Here is a 25,401-nt window from a genome sequence, read left to right as displayed (position 1 = left end):
AATTTCAGCAAGTATCTTGGAGATGGCAAGTGTGGACCGGGCCTCATTCTCTTATGTTGTTGCCTGAAGGGGCTTTATGAAACAATAGAACGAAGATGAATCATCTATCGTATCCGCTCACATGGCCACTGAAGTACTGAAAGATGGTGGACAACTATTCCTTGATTGACCGATTACTGTCATGAACCCTGACATCGAAAGGTTGTAGAACCTCCCACGTCGAGAAACGCCTGCAGACGAGTTTCATGCCATGTTATGGATTTCTTCAATGGGTATAAATCTCCAAATATTGCTTCTCTATGCTCTATGAGTCTATATTCTATAATCCTGCTCTAGATGTAATGATAAAGTCTATTTCAGAAGGCCATATGCCTGGGAACATGCTCCAGCTCGCTCGCGTCCATATCCCAGGGCACCGTGATACTAATCGAGTTATCGACACTCGTCACCTCATGCCAGAACCCCGGTGGGGTGTACAACGCATCACCAGGCTCCAAATCAATCACCCACGGATCCGTGTACTTGATCTTTGGCCATCGTTCCAGCACCTCTGACAGATTTTCGTCCAAATGCTTCCTCTCCTGCTGCTGCTGCTGCTGCTGCTGGTAGAGCTCTTGTGCCTTATCTGAAGAGGAAGAGACAAAGGGGAAGCAATGTCCCAATCCACGCACTTTACTCGCATGTCCTGGCCCGGCGATGCTGTCGTAGGCGTAAAGGTTATTGGTATCCTCATGCGAGAACACGACGAAGCGTTTTCGACCGACCAACTGCATAAGGATCCCGTGGCAACGGTCGTAGTGCAATGGGGTCGTCGCGCCAGCGAGAGAGATCCAGATCCGCATAAGAGATTTGTTTGGTGCGCTGGCGAAAGGAGTAGTGTCCGAGGGTAGAGAGAGGGAATCGAGGAGGGCGGGGATCTGGAGGGCAGTGTAGAGGGACGGCGGGACGTGGCCGCGGTAGTAGAAGCGGATAAACGAATCATGTGGGTCCAAGTCCGAGTCTGAGTCTAAAGCGTGGTTGTTCTCGCAGAGAGGACAAATGCATACTGAGGATGTTGTTGTTACAGCTGTCTGTGCGCTAGTCTCTTTGGTGCTGTTGTTGTCCGCATAGATATCAGACCCTGCATCGCATGAGATCGAGGACGATGGACGCACAAGCACTCGGGTAACGATCTCGCGGGCGGTCATGGCTATCTTCTTGGTAAACTGCGGGTTGTCCATGAAGTTCTTGGTGTCCTCGGCAACCATAACCGGCAGCAGCGGTTCACGGAGAGTCTCCGACTCTGTGATCGACAGCAAAGACACTGCGGCGTCAAACCCCTCCTCTTTCTGCTTCTGTTCCTGGACACTGTTATTCAGGGCCTGGGCAACATGCTCTGGATCCTGGGCCCATTGATTCAGTACTTTTGGATCGATGATCTGACGGAGAATCAACGGACCCCTGTTGCGGAACCTGCGGGAAAAGTTGTCGCTGGGTTGAGGGAGTCCCTGCACCCCAGCTGGCACAGACGCTGTGATTCCTGGCATTCCGTTATTGCGTCACTTGAAAAAATAGTGTTCCTGAAAAATGGGACTCTTGTTCCTGAAAAAGAGGACCCTTGTTCCTGAGCTTATCGGTCCTTTTTTTTTTTTTTTTTTTTTCACCAGTAGAAAAAAAAATGAAATGACTTGGCGAATGAGTGAAAGAAATGAGGAACTGAGGATCAGGAAGTTGATTTCTCGCATCGGCTTGATCTGCTCTACTTTTTGTTTTGTTGAACCGCAAATATGTATGAGGGATTTAATTTTTTTTGAGGTTCAAGGCTTCGAGCAATCCACACCAATGGAGGGAGAAGATGTACATTATCAGCCGTTTGTAGCACTTTTTATCTTTACAGCCAGTACTTTATACGGATATGCAGGCCAATGGAGCTAAAGCTGGTCCTCAGAATCACTCCTTCTCGTACGGCGAAGGCTCTGGAAACCGAAGATTCAAGAAGTTTGAGAAGAACTTCTTGACCCTCTCAATGATCAACGGATTGTCCTGTACATCATCATTGATACAAAAGAACGCCTGCTTCTCCCACTGCCGCATCAGCGTATTGAGCGCACTCTCCGCCTGCATTCCAGACTTGAGCTGGAGAAACGAAAAAGCAGAGTGCCCGACCACATAGTTGTACTTTGCCAGGTCCCTCAGTACCTCCCCATAGGCCTTCGAGTTCTGATCCAGAGGCATTAGTGCGCTCATTCCGGGGTTCGGACTTGACTGACGCACGATATGGAGTAAACAATCCCCGCAATGGAACTCTGTGAACGCCAACCGCTCAAAAACAGATCCCTTTCCGGTCATGGCATCTACGAACGGGATACTGCTGTTCCTGAACTCAGGCCCCAGACAAAAATCAATCTCGAACTTGCATTTCCTCTGGTACTGCTGAATCAAGTAGGGCTTGGTGAACTGATGCCTTGAGCTCTTTGTTAGGTCGCCATACGCCAGCATGAAGGGGTACTCATCCATTCCCGTCAAGAAATAAGTCGTCCGGTTAGTCCACGAGATCCCCACGTTCTCCAGCCGCCTATCATGATCCTTAAGGCCGCTTACAAATGTCCTCTTGACCAAGTCTGGCATCACTTTTTGATTTTCAGCCTGCAAGTTATCATAATGCCTCACCATCCGGATCAGCTCCTCCCGCTCCTCCCAGTCCAGCAGCCCATCCTGATTCTTGTCTAGTCGGTACCTCCACCACGATGTCAACTGAGTCTCCCGAAGTCGCTCCATTGTGTAATGCGACAATAGATACGAGACTTGGATCTCATGTGCGAATCCTTCGCCTCGGAATCGATGTGAGCTCGTCTTGTTGAATTCTTCGGGCCAAGTCGCCTGAATCTCTTCCATGAGTGGCACGCTGAGAACGTGAGGGATGTGGGCAATGTAGACACGATGGCGGGCTCCAAACTGCTTCGCCAAGATCGAATTGGTGTACTGAAGGGATTGCCATTCACCCACGACAGCTGTGTTCTCGAGAGGCTTTGGTGGGTGCGGTGGGATCTTTGTGAGTGGATCCATTCGGAAGACGAAGCCATAGAGTGGTGTCCAGAAGTCCGCAATATCGACAGGCATTCCAAAGAACATATCGTCGTTGAGGTAAACAAACTGCGAGGAATAAAAAATGGATTCAGGTCAGAGATACAGCTCTTGAGGTTTAGGTAGAGACATAGTCATGAAACCGTTCACTCTGCCACCTACAATATCAGTTAGGCCCCGGACATGGTGCATTTGACTCTCGATCGACAGGCTGTTGAAGCTCGGTAAATGCTCCTTGTCATCATAAATTTCGCTGTGCGTGATTAGGTCGACCTTATCCCTCGCTCTGTCCAAGTCCAACCACTGCGGGACCTGCCCGCGCTTCTCGCCCGTCCGCTGATCAACGACGACTTCCGTTGTCAGGATATGGATTTTGCGAAACATATTTGATGCTCCATACTTTATCACAGATCGGAGTGAGTACTTGAGTTCGTTCATATCCCTGAATCGGTTCACGGTCTGATCTGCATTCTTGTCCACTGTAGCTCCATTTCTCCCCCGTCCCGCATTATTCTGTCTCAACGATCCCTCGGGTAAGGCCTTCAATGCCTGGAACAAGGGCGATAGATCCTTGTAATATTCCTTCATGTCTTGTAAGGCTGGTTCCGTGCCATTGACCCACGTGTAGACCAGATCCATGGCAGCTTCCTTCTTCAGATCACCCAAGGTCTCTGGGTTTAGTTCCTGGGACCGGAACCAGTCATTTTTCCAGTTATCAGCTGCGAGTGGTGCATGGAGAGGGTTCCGGCGCCCGCCTCGTAAGAGTTCAGGGATGACGACAGGTCTTCGCTGGACTGGCTCTGCGGGCTGGAGGACAGGGGGCTCAGGAGTATCGGCGGAGAGGTAGATAATGAGGTTCACAAAGATGCAGAAGAGGGTTGTGCAGATGATGATGCCTTTGAGATGCCGCCGCATAGTACGGTAGGAGGGGTATGGTTGCTGGTGGTGGTGTGGAGGCGGGCGGGAAGTGGGTATTGTTGCAGCCATAATGCTATGCGGCGTCAATGAGAGTATGATGTGTACTGTGGACGTGGATGGATGGTGGTGACAGATAACGGGCGAGAAGTGAACGGACGAAAGGCAGGGTTTGCTGGGTAAATAGAGTTAAGCAGGCGGGGATATATGAACGGATGTATGTAAAGAGAAAGGGAAAGCGAAGGAAGGGAGAGGAGAGAAGAAAGAGTAGGAAACTCCAAGAGATAAATAAGAGGTCACTGGTCCCCCTGCTTTCCTTTTTCTCTCAAGAAGGTGGGGAGAGAGAGTATTTACCCTGTTCTCAGAGGCCTTGGGTGCATGTGCGTCCCTCTAGAAGTGCTCTCAACTCAGACGATGCACTAAGCTGCTTTAGAGTTCACTCGTTCTTTTGACAAACATCTTTCCACCAGAAACCGAGCGGGTGCAGGAACAAGCATTCAAAAAACATGTATGAGAATTAACCCGGGTAACTGTGAACATCGCATTGGCATGAAGGTATGTCTATGAGTTGCTTTAATATCTTCCTTCACTTGTTCGTTCGTCCTTTGCGATGCCTCATCCTTCTTTTCCACCTTTAAACAATGAGACCCAGCTTCTGCGCCAGTTCGGCCAGCAACACGCCTGATCCCGCTGCGCCCAGGATGGTATTGTGGACCAGCAGTGTCAACTTGATGTCAAACACATTGCACTCCCTCACGCGGCCAACCGTAACACTGTATCCATTGCCGTTCTCCCTGTCCAGACGAGGCTGTGGCCTGTCTTCGTCTCTGCTGACAATAATTGCCTGCTCCGGTGCAGAGTGACATCCGAGCTCCTGAGCTTCCGTGCGGTAGTTCTCCAACACCTTGATCACCTCCTCAACTGAGGGAGCAGGACGCCTCTCAAACTCAATTGAGACACACTCCGTGTGTCCATCAATCACTGGCACGCGGTTGCATGTCGCCGAGACCTTGGTGCCCTTCAACAACTCAAACCCATTGGCTTCCTGGTTCAAGCCGCCGAGAATCTTAAGTGTCTCCCACTCCATCTTTGATTCCTCGCCTCCAATGAATGGAACCACATTGTCCATGATGTCAAGCGATGGTACGCCAGGGTATCCAGCACCGGAAACAGCCTGCATGGTAGTGACCACGACTCTGGACAAGGGACCGAAAGCATTTTGAAGCGCCTTCAGAGGGACCACCAGACCAGTGGTCGAACAGTTGGCGTTAGTGACCAAGAATCCCTTGGAGAGCTGGTGCTTAGTACGCTGGAAAGGAAGCAGATTAAAGTGCGAAGAGTTGGCCATGGGCACAATCAGGGGAACATCCTCGTGTGTACGGTAGTTCTTGGCGTTAGAGAACAGAGCCAGGTCAGCCTTAAGGAATGCCATTTCTAAGGAATAAATTCAAATCAGTCATCGCTGATCTCAGATCCATTCTTCTTCCTTGCAGATCTAACAAAGACAGTGACAGTGTCCATACCGATATCGCCAGCAACATCGGCATCGAGTCCCGAAAAGACAACATCGCACTCCTTAAACTCGTTCTGGGGTTCGCAGGCCTGAACAACCATATCGCGGACGTCCGCAGGAATGGACTGGGACATTTTCCACTTGGTCGCCTTGATGTAGGACTTTCCTGCAGAGCGAGGGGAGGCACCGAGGGCATGGATGGAGAAGCCAGGGTGCTGAGACAACAAGAGGATGAAACGCTGTCCAACTGTGCCTGTGGCACCAAGGATACCGGCCTTTAATACACGAGTCATTGTAATATATAAATGTGGGAGTGAGTATGTGTAGTGAAGAAGAAGGTGATGGAATGAAAGAGTGGGAGAAGTGGAGATTCAGGAACTTGAATGGAAAACGGGGGAGGAGGACTTCCAACGAATTTGACTCACACAGTGACCCACCGATATCTACAAAATTTCAGTCACATCCATTCCTCCTCCCCCATCCAGATATTTGCCGCAGGGTCCACCCCTGGCAAGGATACAAAAATGCAAAAAATAAACACATGCGGGTAGAGTCGTCGTAGTGCTAGAACGATGCCATGTTGGCGACGAAATACATCCCTAGAACCACTCCCCACCAGGCAACCGCTTCCAGGACCATCAGCCACCTTAGAATATTGCGTGCCAGCTGCATATCCCCGTCCTCCACAGATAACCTCCAGCGCCAGGGCAACAAGGCGCCCAAGAAGTGCTGACCCTGCACATGGGATCTCAGTGCACTGGCACTACTGACTGCAGCCATATGTGCGACCGCCTTGTCCGCTGCCACCCAGTTCCTGCTACTGTTTGTGCAGGTATTCGATCGAGCCCCGGCGTTCAATCCGAGAGAACCAGGAGCTGGATGCGGCGAATCATCAACGCTCACTCCATTGATGGCTGCGTAGGGCATCGCGTCGTGAAGACATTTAGCAACAGATTGGATAGTAAGATTATGCGCTCGACCGTAGGGAATCACAGATTTGGCAACTTCGATAGTATGGGCTGTGAGATCATGATCGAGCGAGATGAATCCTTTCCTGTGGGCCACATTGTTGTTGAGGTACGTATTAATGGACTGCTTGAAGGTGGCAATGATCTGGCTTGGAGTTTTTTGTTTCGCGAGAACTATAACAATAAATGATTATCTTATTAATAAACCATAGCACAAAAAAAAAAGAATGCAGTGCGATCCTCGGTTTCTTACTCCTCCAATCCTGGGTATCAAACGTATCACCGCTCCAGTCAACCACAACATAGCCCAACTTTTTGAGGACAAATCGAACCCGGCTGTCAATGTCACCGTACGGAGGTCGCATGTACTTGACCCTGTATCCTGTCGCATCCTCGATTGCTCTCTCTGTCCACTTCATTTCTGCGACGATCTCCTCGTTGGTCAAGGTAGTCAGAGCGTGATGGGACCAACTGCATTGAGATAAAGGAGGATCGTGTTAGTAAATGAAATGCATTGGTGGAAACGTGGCCTTGTTCGCGTAGAATCTTGTCTCCTGAATCGTCATTGCTCTCAACGGCCGTCTTCTCATCCCAGGCTGAAGTAGAATTTATGGTTATCCAGCTTCTTTCTTCTCTTTCTTCAGTCATTAGACCCTTAGAGCTTCTCCTGAATGTTGCTCACTACTCTTCACGTCCTGCGTCATATCCAGCTTAGCTCAACTCAGGAGAGCAATTGAAGGGCTCCATAGAGCACGTAAAATTATAATGGACTCCAAAGGAGGCACGTCCGAATATGAAGAGAGTGAGAGGTCGGGCGTGACAAGTTATCTTACGTGTGTGAAGCAATATGATGTCCTTGCTCTACCTCCGCCTTGGCGATATGCGGGTACTGCACCACATTGCTGCCGATCAAGAAGAATGTCGCCTTGAGCTTTTGCTGTCGCAAGAAATCCAGCAGATCTGAGGTCACATTTGTTGGTCCGTCGTCAAATGTCAGCCCCCAGACATTGCGATCGGGGCAAATCACTACATCGTCTGCAGCACAGCTCTGACATGTCCAATAACAGGCCTTAGGGTCGATCCGTCTAGCAGGTGGACAGGTAGGAGGTAATCCGTGGTTGAGCTTGAGAATCGGAGCACCAGAGAGGTCGATTTCCTTGAGCCAGGCCTTGACCTGTGAAGAATTTGTGGGTGGTACAGCGTTAAAGGGAGGATATACGGTTGTCACACCGATAGCGAAAGAGGAAAGAGCGCCGAGGAAATAGATAAGTATGCGAAGAAAAAATGGGCATGTCGATGCTTGTGGAGAGGCCATGATGAAAGTGAGGGAAGAATATTGTTGTCGAATAGTGATATCCAATTAGGCGAATACAGGTATAGAGTGGATGGTAGCTATGCGGATGCAGTTGTGAACAATGAGGAGATAAAGGGAACAAAATATATCAAGAAGTAAGACTGAAAAGAAAAAGGAGCATTTTTATAGAGACGACTCTGCCAAAGCACTCAACTACATGACTGCATGAAAGCGCGTTTCCATTTTCCAGCAGGCAACATAGGATGAACGCGTTCGGAAGGCGCTGTGCGTGTCCTTCGCGGAAGACCATGCAAGGGCAAGTGTCTCCTGGCTGGTTGGTTTCATTTGAATTCCGCACGTGCGCGAGGTCAAGCCACTGGACTAGGGCCGAATATGAAGCAGTGCTCAATGAGATTTTGACAGTCTCTCCCCCAACTTGTAGAAGTAATTATGATTCGATTTTTGCTGGCACAACAGCCGGGACATCCATTGCATGGCGGGAATGGCCAAAGCAACCATCCATCCATTCATCGATATCGGCATCGCCTCACGCTATCACAGCAGAGACCGGCGCCGTTTCAACCAATCCATTCACCATTAAAATTATTCTGGACGCAATATTTGCAGGAGGAGTTCATCATCGCTTCATGCTGGGGATCACGACTCGTTCACTTATGATCTCTCGACAACGAGCGAAACTGGCGGGATGTCCGTCAATTACATTCAATGGAACTGAATGTATGAGGGGAACCCCTGCATCTCATCGCAAGGATCAGGATCTGAAGTACCAACCATCGATTTGCACACTCTTTTGACCATGGATCGATCTGCCTCGGTACGAACGACAACGCAGGAATAAAAAGGACCGAAGTTTTCAGCAAAGCATACAATCGAACAATCACCGCCATCTACTACAGTATCAGCACTCAGCCCTAGGCTGCTGCTTTGCCGCCATCACAAAAGGATCTAAGGATCTGAACCGCGAAAATAGACCTAAACAGATCGCTAACGCAGGAATTCCTCTTGCTGTATTTGCGTCTCTTTTAGAAGATGGCTCAGCGTCTCACTTACCGCCGCCGTTTGTCGTACAACACCAAGTCCAACAGGACTCGCGTCGTCAAGACCCCCGGTGGTCGCTTGACTTGGCTCTATGAGAAGAAGCCCGGTACCGCCCCCAAGTGCGGTGACTGTGGTGTCGCTCTCCCCGGTGTAAGTCGACGGAATAGAAAGAGGAAAGCGGAAAGGACTTTGGGGAGACAGGAGTCTATGGACAAGGAGCGAATCAGGAAGACGGAATCTAAGCTGCACATGGCGAACAGCTGAAGGATGTCATACTTGGTTCTGTGAATCAGGGATCACTTTCACGGTGCAAGTCTGCGACTTTTTTTTGCTACCGTCTATGCTCAATCGCCCCGACAAAAGCTCGACTGTGTACCATCCAGCATTCCAGCATTCCAGCAACATTATGCGTATACATTCGATATCCTCGACTAATCGCCTAGGAACAGGGGGAAACGAAGTGCGCGGATCAATTGCCGCTTGGATGATGGCGTCGGAAGGCGTTCGATCAATTGCTGCTATATCGAGTTGGATCTGACCACGTTTTTGATATTCTTTCAATCGACTTAGGTCCCTGCTCTCCGCCCTACCGAGTACGCTCGCATCTCGCGCCGCCAGAAGACCGTCAACCGCGCCTACGGTGGTTCTCGTTGCGCCAACTGCGTCCGTGACAGAATCGTTCGTGCTTTCTTGATCGAGGAGCAGAAGATCGTCAAGAAGGTCATCAAGGCTCAGGCTAAGAACGCTAAGCCCGTCAAGGCCCCCAAGGCCGCCAAGAAGGCCTCCAAGTAAACGTGCAGCAAAACAAGAAAAAGGATCAAATAAACCAGTTTGGTCTGTCTATTGTTTTCTATTTCATTACAGCATCATCTGGAGGCGCATTCATAGAGGAAAAAGAAAAGAATAAGAAAGCAGAATATGATTATGCTTCTAGATTGCTATTGGTTTTGAACAGCTGTCTAAGGAGATTCGCATGCGCGACGAGACACGAAGGTGTTGAGTGCATCGATCTGCCCCAGATATACAATATGGGGAAGTCCATGTGCATCAATCTGCAGGCCCTCATGTTTAGGTTTCCGCCGACGCCGCTGTATTCTTTGTCCAAACACCCTTTCCTCCCCTCAACAACAACAGCGAGAGAGATCACTCGCCATGCCACGAGCCCAGCGAGGACGACCGTCTCTTCGCAAGACACGCTCGCCAGTAAGGACGACATCCCAACGTTCTTGCCATAATGATAACAGCGATAGGACGTCGCCACTACCGCTACCGCATACAGTGATGCCTGAAAGGGAAACGAGCGATTGCTTCTCGGAGGAGATTCTCAATGCGCTGGATGCTTGGAATCACGTCTTTCTACAAAGTTTCCTCGCTATGGACGATCCTGTCCGCCAGGTGCGGATAGAGCACATGGACCTTGAGTATCAATGGGGTCGATTAGCACGTATGTGAAAAACAAATCGACACAGATAATATCGTTCGCGTGGAGAGGATCGACTATACTGGGAACCTTGACCTTTATGGCTAAAGATTCAACACGTTTCCCCCCTCTTGAATGACAATTATGTAGGCGGCAAGGCGAGCATGAATCAGGAGAGCAGCGACTCCTTTCTGAAGAAACATGACATTCTGGAATACGCTTTGGACGACGACTTTGTGGCGCGATACAATCTGTCCGTGATGGTGCATCGGCTGTTTCTACCTGAGCTGGAACTCGGAAAGTGCTGGACGGGATTGAAAGGATATATCCGGATGTTTCGGTCACAATTGGAGGAGGATGCTCAGAGATCCGGAGAGGATAAGGGCATCTTCTGGAGGATGGTGATGCAAATGATCTGTGTGGTAAATACAATAAAATGGGGTTCGAGGGATGTTGAAAAACGTGAACAGGATGATACGTGGATGAAGGAACCAATGCCTGACACGGAATGGCGACCTGTGTATTGTTTTTTTCTTTTTCTTTTATAGATCATGGCCGTCTATATACGGTCGGGAGCGGACATATCAAACTATCAGCCGGCGGATCTCATGAAGGAAGCATGGGACATGGAAGGAGAATATTCAAATGCAAAAGGTCCCTGTCCTGCACGGATACAGGATGCTGCTGCTGTATGTACAAGGCGTCTCTGTTGGCAACAAATTGCACCTTTTTGCGCTGCAATAGAATTTGCTCCGCTGACAATATCTTATACCGTCCTGGTGATAGCAATTTATACGTAGTATAGCGAGCCGTGCGGCCAAGGACGATTGTCGACTATATGGACTTTACCAAAACACCCTTCAATTAGTCCTGGAACAAGTCCGATACTGTGTCCTCAATTTGGAGGATCCTCGGGAGATCAACCTCGTCAGGGACTTGTCAGAATTGCGTTCTAGCAAAGTTCAAAAGCTTTATAGCGACCCCTCGATAAGGAACTATGGTTGGTCTACACTGGAGAACATGGATTCACACTGGTTCGAAATATCAGAGGCTGTTAGGCAAGATGCAGAGGGGAATTTGCAGGAGGAAGACGAGGAAGACGGCAAAGACGGGGAACAGGAAGAGCAGAAGAAAGAGCAGAAGGAAGAGACACAGTACCAGGACCAGGACCAGAAGCAGCCCCGACAGCATGCATCGACGACTTCCCCATCCCCGAAGGTCCAATCCCCTTCATTTCTGACGCAAGATCCTGTCATTTTTAAGGCCCACGACTTTAAGGTCAAATATTGGGATTCATCTGAGGAGAGTGGCTCTGAGCAGGAGTTTATACAGAAAGAGAGGGAAGATTCGTCGCCAGTGAAAACCGTGAGGCGTGCAAGCAAGCCCTGTGCAGCTGAAGAGAAGGATGATACGAACTTGCAGAAGAACAAAGGAAAAGGCAGGAAAGAAGCGTCCTTACCTATCGAAGGACATCAAGGCCAGCTACTGCCAGTACAACCATCAGCATCAGCAACGCCGGCAACAGTTTCATCAACATCAACAACAACAGCAGCACCATCTATATTAACTGCGAGTTTATCTTCTTCGTCAAAGGAACCATTCGCACCTAGTAAAGCACCTTCGAAGCCCGTCCCTGCGCGTCTTACCCCAGATGCGGTACAGTCGATGCCAAAAACAGCACCACCTTCATCAGATACGGCACCAACTACGTCAGCGGCAGCAGTATCTTCTCCAGGCTCGGCACCTGCACCGCAGTCCCCGTCAGCGCCGCCGCCGAGAATGGAAAAGAAGGAGGCTATAAGTCTGCTGGATCGCGTCTGTAGAGCGATTGGGGTCGGCTCAGCGTCAGTAAAGCAGCAGAGCGACTCAGAGTTCGAAGATGACGGTGACGACGTACCGCCCATAGTTCTGAAGCCAAGACGAGTGTCTCTCCCTCCTGCGAACCCAGACCCAAAGAGTACTATCAAAGATGATCAGAAGAAGGAGAACACTGAACGAGACGGCTCTGGAGAGAGCCAGAGCATCCGCCGTGGCACGCATGCTGTTGCGCAATTTTCAACCTCAACTTCAGCCTTGGCCCCAGATATTACCTCGACTCCAGCCTCTTTAACGGCACCTAAACTCGCACAAAAGTCTACGATACGCAAGGAGCGTAGAAAGAACCGAACATGGACACGCGCAGAGGTAGAGCGGCTGATGGAGCTCGTCCCGCGTTTTCAGCATCGATTAGAGTCAGGGGCAGCAGCGGCGGCGACAGGTCCCGGTCAAAAACAAAGATCACGAAAAGTTCAGTGGGCCCGATTGAAGCGATTTGATGAGCAAAATGGCAACATCTTACGGCACCGCGATCAAGTCATGTTGAAGGACAAGTATCGAGAACAAACGGATCACGGCCGCCATCGAGCTCAGGTGAGCGAGATATTACGGACCAAGAGTACGAACGCTCCAAGGCACCAATTTCCACAGCAAGATAACCAACTAGTTCAATAATAGTGCACTGCAGGGGCTACAGTTCGATGTAGCCAAACGCATGTGCGATGTATCATAGCCTATTATCCATTAAAGCTCCCAAACAGCTTCGCCCAGGATATCATAAATGAGTAAAAGCAGGTCTTTTATTATGGAAATAATAGTAATCCCTGCATCTACCGGTCTTATACGAGCAGATCAAAAAAAAGCAAATCCAAGATTTACTCGTCAACGACCTGGGTCTCAAGACCCTTGTAGGAGGTGACGGGGACGTAGGAGACGTAGGTGTACAACTTCTCCTTGGCTTCCTCATCATCGTTACGCTTGCGGGACAAGCGGACACGAATGCGGTGCTGGACGGTCTTGACACCCTTGGACCAGATCTGCTTGTTCAAGCTGGGGTCGACACGGACATCGGAGGTACCCATGGTCTTCTGAGCGAACTCCTTGATAGCCTTGATGGCATGGGGAGCACGCTTCTTGAAGGATCTGTTTGTAGAGCGAAAAGAGAAAAAGAGATCCAGACGTCAGTCGAAAATCCATGTTGCAATGACCGTATTGGAGATAACATATCAAAGAGTGGTGTGTGGTGCCAATTCCAATGCCAACTTTACGAGAGTCGAATTTATGTGTTGGGAGCTTTGTTGTTAGCCTCCTGACTATCGCTGTTCGTTTCCTTTCGCAGCTGCTAATGCAAAGATTGTATCACATCGCTCTTGTACAACGGCTAGTTGATATTGCATCCTTAACTGTCCCATGTGTCAAATGGATCCTGATAGTTTTAGCCCGAAAGAATCTTTTGCCCCCTCTTTCCGTGTCGTCAATTACACCCAATCGAGCTATTGCTGCTGAATCCTAACAGACAAGTGTATGGTAGAGGTAATTATTTACCTGCCGTGGACATGCTTGTGCAAGTGAATGGTGTATTCACGGGCGACAACGTCGTGGATGGTAGAACGCTTGGTACCCTTGGATTCCTTGGCCATTTCTAGTGAGTGATGCGCAGATACATATCCATGTCAGTTTTCCTGTTGTCAAAAAGCCGCGGTGAACAATATATGCGAATTTATGGTCGAGGATAGTGGTGTCGGTCGTATAATGATCCAATGCTCCCTCTTGCTCCTTTTCGGAGCGTTTGTCATGGTGATGGCTCATAAGATCTGCCGTGCCGATCAGCGTGATGATGCCATGGACGCTAAATCCTGAAATGTGTATGGGTTGAGCAGTGCGGATGGCGCTCATGGCGATAGGATTAACGATAATCCCTCAATTGCCGAATCGATATAGGTGATCTCCTTTGTGTTATCGATGGATGGATTCCTATGTTCCTCTGTGATTTTGTCCACGACGGATTGAATGTCTCCAAGGCGCACCTGAAAAAATTGCTTTTTTTGATAGAGGAGGAACCTTGGACGAGCCCGAGGAAGCACATTCAAATACAAGGATCAGCAATTAACCCTTAATCAAATGTTAGTCGACCGAATAAGAATGAGTAGCAGGCGAATGGACGCTTTTGTGGTGCATCCCAGTGGGTCAGTTTGTAGCCTCCTTCTTCTCACACACATTCCAAAATGGTTAGTCACGTGGAGGAACCCGGATTGCTGCCTGGATGCCTGGCACTTGCATCGATTGACATATCAATCCATCCGTCTCGACAATTGCCTATATCAGGCGCGGATAAGGGCCGTTCCGGAGCACGAAAGAACATTGTTAATTGTGGGGGACTATAAGTACAGATGGAGATGCTTGCGATGGAGTTTCACTGCGAGTGAACTGAGGCACGATCTAGGGATGGGTTCTCGTTGAAGAACAGCAAGGATATCATATTGGCTATAATCGGATTCGAGGAGTGAACAGGACTCGCTATAGTTCAACTTTGGAGGTAGTATTACTCAACGGCAAACGCAGCAGGAACTATCCACGACCAAAGACTTCATCAGTCATGTTCAACCTTTACCGACTTTTTCAAAGGACATCACTTTCTTTATCAAGGAACAAAGATCTAGCTGTTTCTAATACCCAACATCTCTGCTGTTACATTATCTCTTTTTCAGGATAAGACCCCTGTCAAGCACGCCAAAGTCACCAAGGTTCTTGGCCGTACCGGCTCCCGCGGTGGTGTCACCCAGGTCAAGGTTGAATTGCAAGAGGACCCCTCTAACCCCAGCAGCATCCGCAACGTTATCCGTAACGTCAAGGGTCCCGTCCGTGAGGGTAAGTGTACTTTCATGTGCGACTTTTTTTTTTTTTTTTTTGTTTGGAGGCTCGTCGTCGCCGCAGCAGGATATCACAATCTGGACGTTCAGCAAGCATGCCGGAATGTGACTTCGTCTCTCGGACACTTAATGGTGCGCTCAATAGGAGCAGCAAACGGAACATATGCGTGGATCAACGGCTATAGCTTGAGAACTGAACAAGATCGTAATCAGCTGCAACTGCGGTACTTTAGCTGGGCTTGGTTCGCTAACTAAGAGGACAGACGCTACTTCATCCAACACGCGCACTGTCTCTTCGTACTACCGGACCCGTCGACCAATGCCGCTTTGCCCATAGGTCTCGACATCTCGTTTTGTTTTGGGTCAACTCCGGCAGTGACAATCAGGATATACGTATCTCATTGACAGAAACTGCAGAAATATCCATAGTTTACTATCTATGGGGATGTCGCGCAGAGATCTAACCTGCTGTTCCTATCTGGCGCTTTTATTTATACTATTATTTAGGCGATATCCTCTGCCTCATGGAGTCTGAGCGTGAGGCCCGTCGTCTCCGTTAAAAGGACTGTGTTGTTAATTTGATAAGCAGCAGGAATAAACCAGAAAAGTCAGCAAAAAGAAAATCCACATCGCTTATTGCTATATGCCTTTTTATTCAAAAACTATCTCTTCACGAGTAAGATTTTACTGCATCAGAACCGTAGCAACCGTATCGAGGGCGTTCATGTTTAGGGCAGCTCAGAATCTTTCTAGTCCCAGGCATCATAGTAAACCAATATCATGGAGCCAAAAGCACTGCCCTGTATAACCAAGTAGATAATGCTCAGCGCGATAAGTTGGATGATCATCAACTCCAACCGATCTACAACTTGGTTGCGCCGAGTTTCAGCTCAAAAGAGGCGATGATAGGCCTAGAATGTTTGTCAATGGACACTACAGACTCTGTTCTCCACATAATACATTCCACACTTCACACTGGATGCTTCATGCCCCTCATGAGATAATATATTATAGACCTGGTATTCCTGTCCTAATGATGCATATCCTATCGTGTTGTATTATTCCCAGGAGGTTGACACACGTGACGCTTCATGCTGTGATGACAAAAAAGACCAACAAGGAGAAGAATTGCGAGCAGGATCAGGAGAGCGACTACTGGCAGCAGCCATTGAAGCAATTGAAGGCTATGTAGACCTGTGCGGTGTGGATGAAATATTTTTGAGTACATGTGCATGCTGCATAAGTGCGAGAGGCGAGAAGTATACAGTAGGAAGCGGAGTGTGTGGCATGCTACGATGGGGCATACATCCCACCCTTGTTTTACATGTGTTTGGTGATTGGATCCCAAACCCCTTCTCTCCCTCCATCATCATCGTTCTCATCATCTTCCTCCTCCTTCTCCTTGTCCTCATCAACCAGGCCTCATCTCCCATTACATAGCCGTATATTTATTCGCCTATACATGCCCTTTTCCTTCTTGTAGCACATCTCACACCTCGGTTCCTGGACCCTTATTTTTGTCCACTCTTCTCTACCCTAGAGCTATGCTAAGCTCACCTACTGCTCACCCCTCGTCCTCGTCCTTCGATACAGCCACCACCGCCACAACCTCCTCCTCTTCGTCGTCATCGTCTTCCATCAACGGCAGCTCCAGTCATAGTCCCTCCAATCGTCTCTCCTTCCTCCTCGCCTCCAAGCGCGCCGTTTACGACCCTTCGGCCGCAATGAGTATTGCTGCTAATCAGCTTCAGCAACAGCAGCAGCAGACAGCACAGACACCTCCTTCGGCTGTCCCCGCGCAGCTGACCCCTTCTGCTCCCCAGAGCTCCTTCACACCCCCGTCCACCCGACCACGCCAGCTGCTGCATAATGTGATCAACACCCCACCTCCTCAGGCTGCCCTGTCGCAAACGCAGCTGCATCCGCAACCTATCCGTCCGGCCTCGCCCACATCCTTCCAACGGACATCTCCGCCGCCACCTCCACCTCCTCCTCCACCACCGCCCATCACTACCACGGGAATCAACACGCCCTTATCGTCAATACCCCCACAAGTATCCTCTTCTTCTCTGTACTATCCACCGGTGCCCACTAAGGACGCATCCTCGTCTGCCTCAAGCGCATCTGTTTCTGCTTCGGCCTCAACGGGTTTCGCTTCGGCCTCGGATTCCGTAACAACCTCGGCTACAAGTCCAACTGTCGATCGCGATGGATCCCATTCTCTATCCAATCTCCGAGTAAGGATCCTCCTTTTGAGAAGATCCAGGACAGTTGTAACAGAATGTTTTAGTATTGATACTAATCCATATTTTGCATGACCTGTACCTGTGTTTTAGGCAAATACTAGTACAATGAGTCTCAATTCACAGCAGGAAGGAACACCCGCGGGCGAATGGACAATGGAAAGGGTAGTGCAATGGCTCCGGGGAAAACCACCATACGCCTACCTGGAGCCACTCTTTGTCGGTAAGTCGATGTCAACATCTAATAAGGTAACAACTAATCCCGCAACTGACCTGATTTTGGTTTTGACGTTGTCTGCGAATGTTGCTTCTCGTAACCATAGAGCACCAGATTCATGGGAAAGCATTTGTGGGACTGACGAATCCGATACTAAAGCAGATGGATCCCAACGGCACATATTATCAACGAAGGAAATTGCTACTGGAAATTAAGGACGCTGTCGAGGGGACCAAGACCGCTGCCTCCGTTTCGTCAATAGGACCAGAAGGTGGCCAAACTCCATCTCCAGCTTCTGGCTCTCCAGTCATCCACCGCCTTGGATCTGGCTCGCGCCCAATAGCCATGTCACCAGGACCAATTGCACCCTCACCGTATGCGAATCCCAATAACAACAACAGTGGCATCAGCATCGCGCACCCCATACCTGCAGAGATCAACACTGTTCGCATCTCCTTTGATCAGGATTCTCAGCAATACGCAAGGCTATATCGATCCCCAGGAGAGGAAACACCAGGATCTGCCGCTGTTACACCAATGGCATTGCAACCATCCTCCACCCAACCTAGGGCGTCCATTGATGCATTAGAGCCTCTGGATGACAATCCCACTTCTTCAGAGAATTCCTTCACACAGCCACCCCGCCCAACCAATTCTCCACGACCAGTGAGCGACCCTGATTTGAGGCAATTGCCCGCCCGATTACCGACGCAGGTCACTATCGAGACCACGGAGCACGCACACAAGATACCCACCATTACGCCTCGGCAGTCTTCAATCGCTTACTCCGTCAGCGTATTACGTCCAAATCTTAATGTTCCTCCTCAGATCGTGCCCAGGGGTAGTTCAAGAGAGTACTCAGCGACCCACGGATTGAACGTGCCACAGTCCGGCCGAGGCATGTCACCTGTGTCTCCACCATCGCCTGGAGGACACAGCTATCCGTGTCCAGCACGGGGTCAAGAGTCACCTATGGTAGCAAGGGATGCAGCAGCAGCAGCAGCAGCAGCAGCAGCAAGAAATGGTCAATCGCTAAATGAGCGTAGAAACAACCCATCCGTCCCTCACATTCAGACGCATAGTCTTGTGAATGCTCACGAAGGTCGTACGAGTGGACAGCGAAATGTGCACGAGGAAGAGCCTGGTGTACATGCGGATGCGACAGTCGTGGGTGGCACTCTTGGATTTGGCCGACGCTCCAGCCATAAACGCAACCACAGCAGTGCGGATGTTATCCAATACCAGCCAGCGTCTGCAGTGGCTCCACCGAAGGTAAGCAGACGTGTGCCTGCTGCGTTGTTCTGTGAGAGACCGATGATCGCAATCATTAATTTAAGTGTTCTTAATGATCACATTATTACAGCCAAAGAGTATCCAGGTTACCTTAGATAATGAAAATTTCAAGTACGTGGATATCACCGGCATTGACAATGCGGTCATGCTCAAGGAGAGAATCTTTTCAAGAATGCGCATTTTGGCTGAGAAGAACAAGTACGGGATTTTCCAGACGACAGAGCTAGAGAGCCGTAAGTGTTCAGACATGACCTGTATGATCCTATATAACGGCAATGAAACCCCTCTGCTAACGACAACGATTGTCAACTACATTTTTAGCTGTAACGGAAGACCCTTCAAGTCGAGGACCGCCTTTGAGCGAGAAGGAACTCATGGATCTGGTGCTCAATGCGGACAACAAGGGTTCTGTAAAGTTTCTCGTCACGCCCATTATGCCACTTATCCTTCCGCCAGACATGGACATCTTGAACCCGAAGCGAAATCCCACCACTTCAACGCCCTCTCAGCAACACTCACATTATGCTAACCAAGGACGGAACTCGCCTTTCCAAGGGCCTGCGGTTCCTCAGGACAATGTTGCATACCATCAACGTGAGCGAACAGCGGACTCTGCCCACCATCTGTATCAACAGGACCCGTACATGCCTTTTGTGCAGCCTCCAGACGAACTTTGGAACTCCGTTCATCCGCATCAGCCCTATCCAGACTCAAAGCATCCTCATACCACAGGTCGACCTCCTCTTCAGGGTCCTAGCGGCTCTATGAGCACGTCGCCTTATGGATCTTATCAGCAGCAAATTTACAGACACGTCGATAATCCAGGTCACCCGCTTTACCAGGTTGATGATACTCGACGCCCCTCCATGGGAACCAACAGTGCGAAGACCTCGCCTCGGTTCGGACCCGTCATCAACACCTCTCATGGCAGGATGCACAAATCTGGCAGTTCTCCTGGGGTTGATATTCCGTTGAATCATTCGCCTCTTAGCGGCAAGCGCATGCTGGCAAGAAACCCCAACCTTTCGCTTGTCATTGGCAGCAATACGGATCAGGATGGGAAGCTCGTCAACCATCAACTCCGGAGCAGCGATCGGTCAGCCTCGCCTGGAGGAACGCAGGGCTATCGACAGCCTCGGGACCGCATAGTGCCCAACTACGAGAGCGGAAGTCCCAACGCCAGTTATTACGAGATGAACAGGGCCAATCATCCGGGGTTCGGAGAAGTGCCCATGGTAGCTCCACTGGGCTATGTAGGCAACCTGAATAGCAGCGGGCTACCTGCATCACCCTTGAGCGCAGGTGCCACCAAACGGAACTCATTCCAGCCTGTCGCCAAATATGGATCCTCATACTCAAACCTGAACTCGCCCCGCTCAATTGATGGTGGTCCCACCGGAGAAATGCATATGACGGAGAATCATGATCACGAAGAATCTGAAAACTTTTGGGGCGAACGTCCTCCCCTGGACTTTTTGCTTGAGAACTTTGGTCGGTTCTTCCAGGACCACGATTTGGATCATCCCATTATCGAACTTCGTCCTCCAACACCCTATGGTGGATCTCCTATGGTTCCTGCACAGGCTATCCTTGGTACACCAGGATCCACCCAAGCCTCATCAAATGCTTTCAAGAGCCAGGACGTCAGCCCTGCCATGACAGACGGCTGGGGCTCCAATTCAACTATGTCCTCGACCCATGGCTCCAGTCCTCCTCAAGGCAGCTTTCCAGCGGGTCACCGAGCAAGCATTGTGCATAAAAAATCGATCCGCGTTGTTGCTCAGGAAGCTAAGGATCGATTCTCACGGCAATATTCTGGATCGAAGGTCGTGCGGAGAAAGTCAACAAAGATGTGGGGCAGCCGTCTGGCTGAGGTGATGCCGACTAACCAAACTGGACCTTCTGTTGGCTTGGGCATGCATGAGTACGAAGAAGAGCTTTCGCCGATTGCTGGATCGCCTGCAGTAGTAACGCGGTCGTCCATTGCAGACATTGTGAAAGAAGCAGCACAGGAACACCACATTATTCCGGAATCTCCTCCGCTGAGTCAAGATCCCCTCTTACAGGAGGGCTTGCATGACAATTTACCAGTGATAGATGTATTGTCGACCAGTCCTCAGCCGTACCTACAGCAGCAACCACAGCAACAACAACAGTTACAACAACGTGTCGTTCAAGTTGAGTCGGTTAAGGCCATAGACCAGTCACAACAACGTGTCGTTCAAGTTGAGTCGGTTAAGGTCATGGATCAGTCACAACAAGGCATATACCAGAACCCTCAGAGTGGGACCATTAAGACATTTCAGTATCTCAAGGGCGGTCTCATTGGTCGTGGCTCCTTTGGAAGGGTCTATCACGCTTTCAATCTTGACACTTGTGAAATGATTGCGATCAAGCAAGTGGATCTGCCACAAACACTTTCAGAGCGCAACTGCGATCGACTCAAGACATCTGTCGAGGCTCTGTTCTCAGAAATGGAGGTGCTGAAGGATTTAGATCATGAGAACATTGTTCAGTACCTGGGATTTGCCCAGAACGAAGAAACGGCCAACATCTTTTTGGAATATGTCTCTGGAGGATCGATTGAGTCCTGTTTGAAGCGAAGTGGACCATTTCCAGAAGCTGTCATCCGACATTTCACAAGGCAGATCTTGTTGGGACTGGAGTACATTCACAGCAAGAAGATTGTGCACAGAGTAAGTTTATGGAGGCTACAATGTTTTGAAGATGTCAGGGAATACCATATTCACCCATTGCCTTTTTATTTCCTGTCACTGTAGGACATCAAAGCGGCTAATGTACTTGTGGATGAGCAAGGAGTCTGCAAGATCTCAGATTTTGGAATCTCAAAGCGGAATGCGCAGAGCCAGGGAGGATATGACGAGAACGTTGGTTCGCTTCAGGGCTCCATCTTTTGGTGAGCATCGAGGTTGGGATGTCTTTTTTTTTTTTTTTGGTCGTAAACCATCATACGCTGACAATCTGTATTCATGTATTGTATTAATTAGGATGGCACCTGAGATGGTTACTTCCAAGGCATATGGAGCCAAAGTTGATATCTGGAGTTTTGGGTGCTTGGTTTTGGAAATGTTCACAGGACAGCAGCCTTGGAAGGGCTACGCTCCTCAGCAAGCGCTCTTCACCGTAAGTGATGGCTTCTTCAGCAAACGTTTTTTTTTTCTGCTATGGACTTGCTGTTGACGCTTTTGTTTCCTGTCGTATTGTTTCCAGATTGGAAGCAGTAGTGCCCACCCTCCCATCCCAGAAAACATCTCGGAGGAAGGGCAGCGGTTCCTGGCGAGATGCTTCATTACAGATGCCAACCTTCGACCGACCGCCGCGGAGCTGCTTCAGGATGCGTTCGCTGTGCCACCGGCTAATTTTAATTTTAATGATTACATTGAGGGAAAGATTACCGACTAGACTATTATAATATGATCGCGACGTGATACTTTTTGGTGCGTGTAACAGCATTTTTTTAATTGTTCATAATGAAAAATGATCCATTCATGTTGATGAAGACGATGTTCTATCTCTCTGGCTATGCCTTTGAAAGCGCGTAAACCTGCTTTGGGTGTCCAGCTTGAATAAGGTTGGACGCACGGACGTCGGCGGCTTGTCGTCATTGCTGTGCACCTGCAGGCACCAGGTATGGAGGGCAACACGAAGGAGAACTCTCGTGTATGAGGGCATGCCAAGATGACCAAGGCCAAATGCCCTCTTTGTATGCATAGCACTGTCACATTTCCCGCCAATAAAGCAGCATAGGAGGGACGAAGTCGAAAGATATGATATGGTTTCTGTGAACCACAGCCAAGATATAACAATGGTGATCGTCTTCCCTCTATCTTTCACAAGCTCTCATGCATTCTCTGTCGTGCTGCCATACTGTCATACTGTCACACATGCTCCGTCATGATAAAATGAAGTCCATTTGACATTCTCCAAGTCTTCAGGACCTGGCACGCGGTCTTCGTCCCCATCTTATGGTGCAGAATCGCCACCGACTAGCCGCATACCAAAATAGCTCTCTTTAGGCCCCGGTCTGGAGCGGTACAAGCACCACATCCAAGAACTCTTCTTCGACGGCTACTTCCTGAAGGGAAAGGAGACCCTATCCTTGCATGGATACAATCGTTTTCAGCAACGTTCCATACACTAAAAGTAACAGGCCTTGACCATACGGGATGTCACCATGCACATAAGCTAGTCTATAACTTCAACCTGTCAAACCCATTTACCCTCTTTGGGATTCTCTTGCGTAATGCATGCATTTGGACACGCTGAAGCTGATATACCTCGAGGCCATTCTGAAATTGCTACCGCAGTTTCTTCAAACCTGCTCAAGGTCACGTACGCTGAAGTTGCGTTACGTAATGATCTCCGAATGGCCAGAGTCTTACGACGCATCCGGAGACCTATATAGCTGGATTTCATTTCCGGGGTCCCGTTCACCATGCGAACGTTCTCCGCACGGTTAAGTCTTAATGCTTCGCGCCTTTGTATCGCTCAAATGGAGCAAGAGCTTGCGATTTGGCTACATGGCGTACAGGCCCTTGATATCAGCGATAGCCTATCTGCAAGCGTTACTGATTAACTTATGGCCATTCCCTCATCTCGAGCCTTAAGATCTGACACTTGTCCCGTCAAAAAATGCAGATCTGGCAATGGTTTTGCGACATCTACGCCGACTACATCCTCTCAAGCTCGCCCGACATGTTGTTCGAGCCATTATCGTTCCAAGGATGGAATAAGGGTCATTACATAGGGTTTGCGACCCGAACGAATGTAAGGAAAACGTAACGGACGGTGTACAGCCAACTGGCAATACCAGGCGGGCTGCAAGCGCTCGCTCATTCAAACCCTTTGAGTGGTGAAACACTCAAGAGAGCATTAAGCCCGAGTCTCGTAAATTTGAAGACGGACTGGAGCTTCTGGCTGGCCTGAAAGAGATGCGAGGATTTTCATTTGCAGGAGATGATCACCAAAAGATGGGATTGAGAGGGGCCTGGAAAATCGAAAAGCATTGGAAGCACTTACAATGTTTGGGCGGTCGAGTAAATGAGGGTTCCCAAAGTTATGCACCGATACAGGCCATCCTTTTCCCTATCCAATCCTATCGATAAAGAACATTATCGGGTAGTGACAAATGGAGACAGCGAATGAATATGTATAAGGTATGTATATAAGAAGATTCTTAGAGGCCTATCGAATACAGACATAGGCGGTTCTCTTCGCGTCAAGGGCACGAAAAAACGCGAAAAAAGGTTTCGTGTCTGGGACTGCGCATCTGCTTTGGCTCTGTGGCTCTAAACTCATACGTTAGCGGTGATAGGTCTTTTAAAAAGGCACTGTTGCATACATACTCATGTCTTTTGCTTTACGTGATTCATATGTAGCGATTTAATACCCCTCAAACTTCCTCTATTGTGCTGTGTATTGCATGCTGCTTAATCCAGTCTAGTCTATCCGTTGTCATTGCAGCAAACAATTCCTCAGTCCAATTACTCCGCATTCCTCATGGCTTCGTAGTCCCGACAGCAGCGCTTCCGGCCGTGACAGCAGCGCCCTTCTTTGCAGCCTCCTTGATCCAGCCCTTCTTGACCAGCCACTTGACCAAAGGCGGGGTGATCATACTCGTGGCGACGACACGAAGTGGGACCAGCAGCTTGTGGATTCCGTAAGCGATTACAAAGACGCTCCACAGTCCTGAGGCCTTATTATAGATCGCGCCGACCTGCTCGTCGTCGACCTTATCCAGATCCAAGTCGTCATCATCGCTGTGTGAATGTTGATGCTTCGGGTTGCGCTTGTATCCAAAGTAGGCCCCGACATGATCTACGACCCAGTCTTGGGCAGTCTCGATCTTGTCCATGCCAGCAGCTTTCACGATGACGAAGGTGGCAGCGAGATCAATCGCGGAGATACCAAGGTAGACAGCCACGCCGGTATAGCCGTATTTCTTGACCATGTCCTTGATCTTGTCCATGAATCCTCCGGATTTCTTTGTGGAGACAGCGCTACTGGTTCCTGCTTGCTGTGAGGAGGAAGATGATGATTGGGATGCGAAGCCGCGCCGGATCACGGGCATGAACCTTGAGGACACAATACCATTGAAAGAGATAGCGGAAGATGGATGCAACCCGTTAAAGCGGACATGGTGAGAGCGGTTAGGGAAGGCGTTATAGAGTGTCTTGCGGACGCTGTTGGTGCAGGGTGCTGACGCGGTGTTTTTGGTGGCATAGGATCGAGTTCCGGCGGTGGATCTGATTGTAGAGGAGGGTCGAAGGGTTGATCGGATCGAGCATGCGGCAGCCTGGCGGAGGGAATTGCCGGACAAGGGCTTCCAGCAAGCGGGATTCATTGTCGAGGGAAGGGATTGAGGAATGGGAATCGAAGGTATTGGTGAAAAGAGGGAGTGAGAAAGAGAAGGAGCGTCGAGTGATCACTTTTTTTTATGCGCGAGAAACAGAAACGGCCGGGCTGGAGATGGTCCTAAAAAGGAAATATCCGTTTCAAAGTCGTTTTCTACAAAGGCTTCGATATCCCAACACACGACAGAATGTAAAGATACCAAGGACAGCAATAGAAGGACAATAATTAAAATCGCATGCGGGGCGATTTGAAGTCGCAAACCGTGAAGGAGGCAACTGAGAAACCGATGGTATGGGGAGCCGGTGGGGCTTCCGGGCACCGGGGCTCAGGGTTCCTTCAATACTTCTGTGTGGTTC

The 25,401-nt window shown here is 49.5% G+C and overlaps 10 protein-coding genes across 10 annotated transcripts; 4 read left to right on the top strand and 6 right to left on the bottom strand.

Moving 5' to 3' along the window:
* Nucleotides 1–193: 193 nt before the first annotated feature.
* On the bottom strand, nucleotides 194–1,819 carry BC939DRAFT_434041 (uncharacterized protein). The gene has a single exon (XM_051553318.1). The coding sequence runs from the start codon at nucleotides 1,524–1,526 to the stop codon at nucleotides 357–359; it is 1,170 nt and encodes a 389-aa protein (XP_051417813.1). The 5' UTR covers nucleotides 1,527–1,819; the 3' UTR covers nucleotides 194–356.
* On the bottom strand, nucleotides 1,820–4,287 carry BC939DRAFT_434039 (uncharacterized protein). The gene is made up of 2 exons (XM_051553317.1): nucleotides 3,226–4,287; nucleotides 1,820–3,132 (listed from the first exon to the last, which is right to left on the bottom strand). Exons 1-2 carry the CDS (start codon nucleotides 4,048–4,050, stop codon nucleotides 1,930–1,932), a joined length of 2,028 nt encoding a protein of 675 aa, XP_051417812.1. The 5' UTR covers nucleotides 4,051–4,287; the 3' UTR covers nucleotides 1,820–1,929.
* Nucleotides 4,288–4,498: 211 nt separating this feature from the next.
* On the bottom strand, nucleotides 4,499–5,891 carry BC939DRAFT_418169 (aspartate-semialdehyde dehydrogenase). Its single transcript, XM_051553031.1, has 2 exons — nucleotides 5,502–5,891; nucleotides 4,499–5,412 (listed from the first exon to the last, which is right to left on the bottom strand). Exons 1-2 carry the CDS (start codon nucleotides 5,782–5,784, stop codon nucleotides 4,613–4,615), a joined length of 1,083 nt encoding a protein of 360 aa, XP_051417811.1. The 5' UTR covers nucleotides 5,785–5,891; the 3' UTR covers nucleotides 4,499–4,612.
* Nucleotides 5,892–6,000: 109 nt separating this feature from the next.
* Nucleotides 6,001–8,006, bottom strand: BC939DRAFT_524305 (uncharacterized protein). The gene is made up of 3 exons (XM_051561251.1): nucleotides 7,293–8,006; nucleotides 6,713–6,930; nucleotides 6,001–6,633 (listed from the first exon to the last, which is right to left on the bottom strand). Exons 1-3 carry the CDS (start codon nucleotides 7,772–7,774, stop codon nucleotides 6,056–6,058), a joined length of 1,278 nt encoding a protein of 425 aa, XP_051417810.1. The 5' UTR covers nucleotides 7,775–8,006; the 3' UTR covers nucleotides 6,001–6,055.
* A 797-nt stretch (nucleotides 8,007–8,803) lies between these two features.
* BC939DRAFT_390821 (ribosomal protein L34e-domain-containing protein) lies at nucleotides 8,804–9,604 on the top strand (the record flags this gene model as incomplete). The annotated part of the gene is made up of 2 exons (XM_051551917.1): nucleotides 8,804–8,962; nucleotides 9,383–9,604. 2 exons carry the CDS (start codon nucleotides 8,804–8,806, stop codon nucleotides 9,602–9,604), a joined length of 381 nt encoding a protein of 126 aa, XP_051417809.1.
* Nucleotides 9,605–10,469: 865 nt separating this feature from the next.
* Nucleotides 10,470–12,787, top strand: BC939DRAFT_3621 (uncharacterized protein). Its single transcript, XM_051551673.1, has 2 exons — nucleotides 10,470–10,921; nucleotides 11,019–12,787. The coding sequence occupies exons 1-2, from the start codon at nucleotides 10,784–10,786 to the stop codon at nucleotides 12,720–12,722; spliced, it is 1,842 nt and encodes a 613-aa protein (XP_051417808.1). The 5' UTR covers nucleotides 10,470–10,783; the 3' UTR covers nucleotides 12,723–12,787.
* A 135-nt stretch (nucleotides 12,788–12,922) lies between these two features.
* Nucleotides 12,923–13,687, bottom strand: BC939DRAFT_482688 (ribosomal protein L31e-domain-containing protein; the record flags this gene model as incomplete). The annotated part of the gene is made up of 2 exons (XM_051559140.1): nucleotides 12,923–13,190; nucleotides 13,593–13,687. The coding sequence occupies 2 exons, from the start codon at nucleotides 13,685–13,687 to the stop codon at nucleotides 12,923–12,925; spliced, it is 363 nt and encodes a 120-aa protein (XP_051417807.1).
* Nucleotides 13,688–14,538: 851 nt separating this feature from the next.
* On the top strand, nucleotides 14,539–15,631 carry BC939DRAFT_3546 (ribosomal protein S28e; the record flags this gene model as incomplete). The annotated part of the gene is made up of 3 exons (XM_051551669.1): nucleotides 14,539–14,583; nucleotides 14,756–14,915; nucleotides 15,425–15,631. Coding segments are annotated over 3 exons (258 nt in total), but the record flags the coding sequence as incomplete, so codon positions are not given.
* A 5,282-nt stretch (nucleotides 15,632–20,913) lies between these two features.
* Nucleotides 20,914–22,093, top strand: BC939DRAFT_390776 (kinase-like domain-containing protein; the record flags this gene model as incomplete). Its single annotated transcript, XM_051551913.1, has 4 exons — nucleotides 20,914–21,366; nucleotides 21,451–21,587; nucleotides 21,679–21,814; nucleotides 21,902–22,093. The coding sequence occupies 4 exons, from the start codon at nucleotides 20,914–20,916 to the stop codon at nucleotides 22,091–22,093; spliced, it is 918 nt and encodes a 305-aa protein (XP_051417805.1).
* A 1,950-nt stretch (nucleotides 22,094–24,043) lies between these two features.
* BC939DRAFT_434020 (uncharacterized protein) lies at nucleotides 24,044–25,358 on the bottom strand. Its single transcript, XM_051553316.1, has one exon. It carries the CDS (start codon nucleotides 25,032–25,034, stop codon nucleotides 24,189–24,191), a length of 846 nt encoding a protein of 281 aa, XP_051417804.1. The 5' UTR covers nucleotides 25,035–25,358; the 3' UTR covers nucleotides 24,044–24,188.
* Nucleotides 25,359–25,401: the final 43 nt, after the last annotated feature.

This window comes from Gamsiella multidivaricata (genome assembly GCF_025024155.1).
Source record: "Gamsiella multidivaricata strain RSA 2152 chromosome Unknown BC939scaffold_1, whole genome shotgun sequence".
NCBI lineage: Eukaryota > Fungi > Mortierellomycota > Mortierellomycetes > Mortierellales > Mortierellaceae > Gamsiella > Gamsiella multidivaricata.
This window is presented reverse-complemented; position numbering and strand designations above follow the sequence as displayed.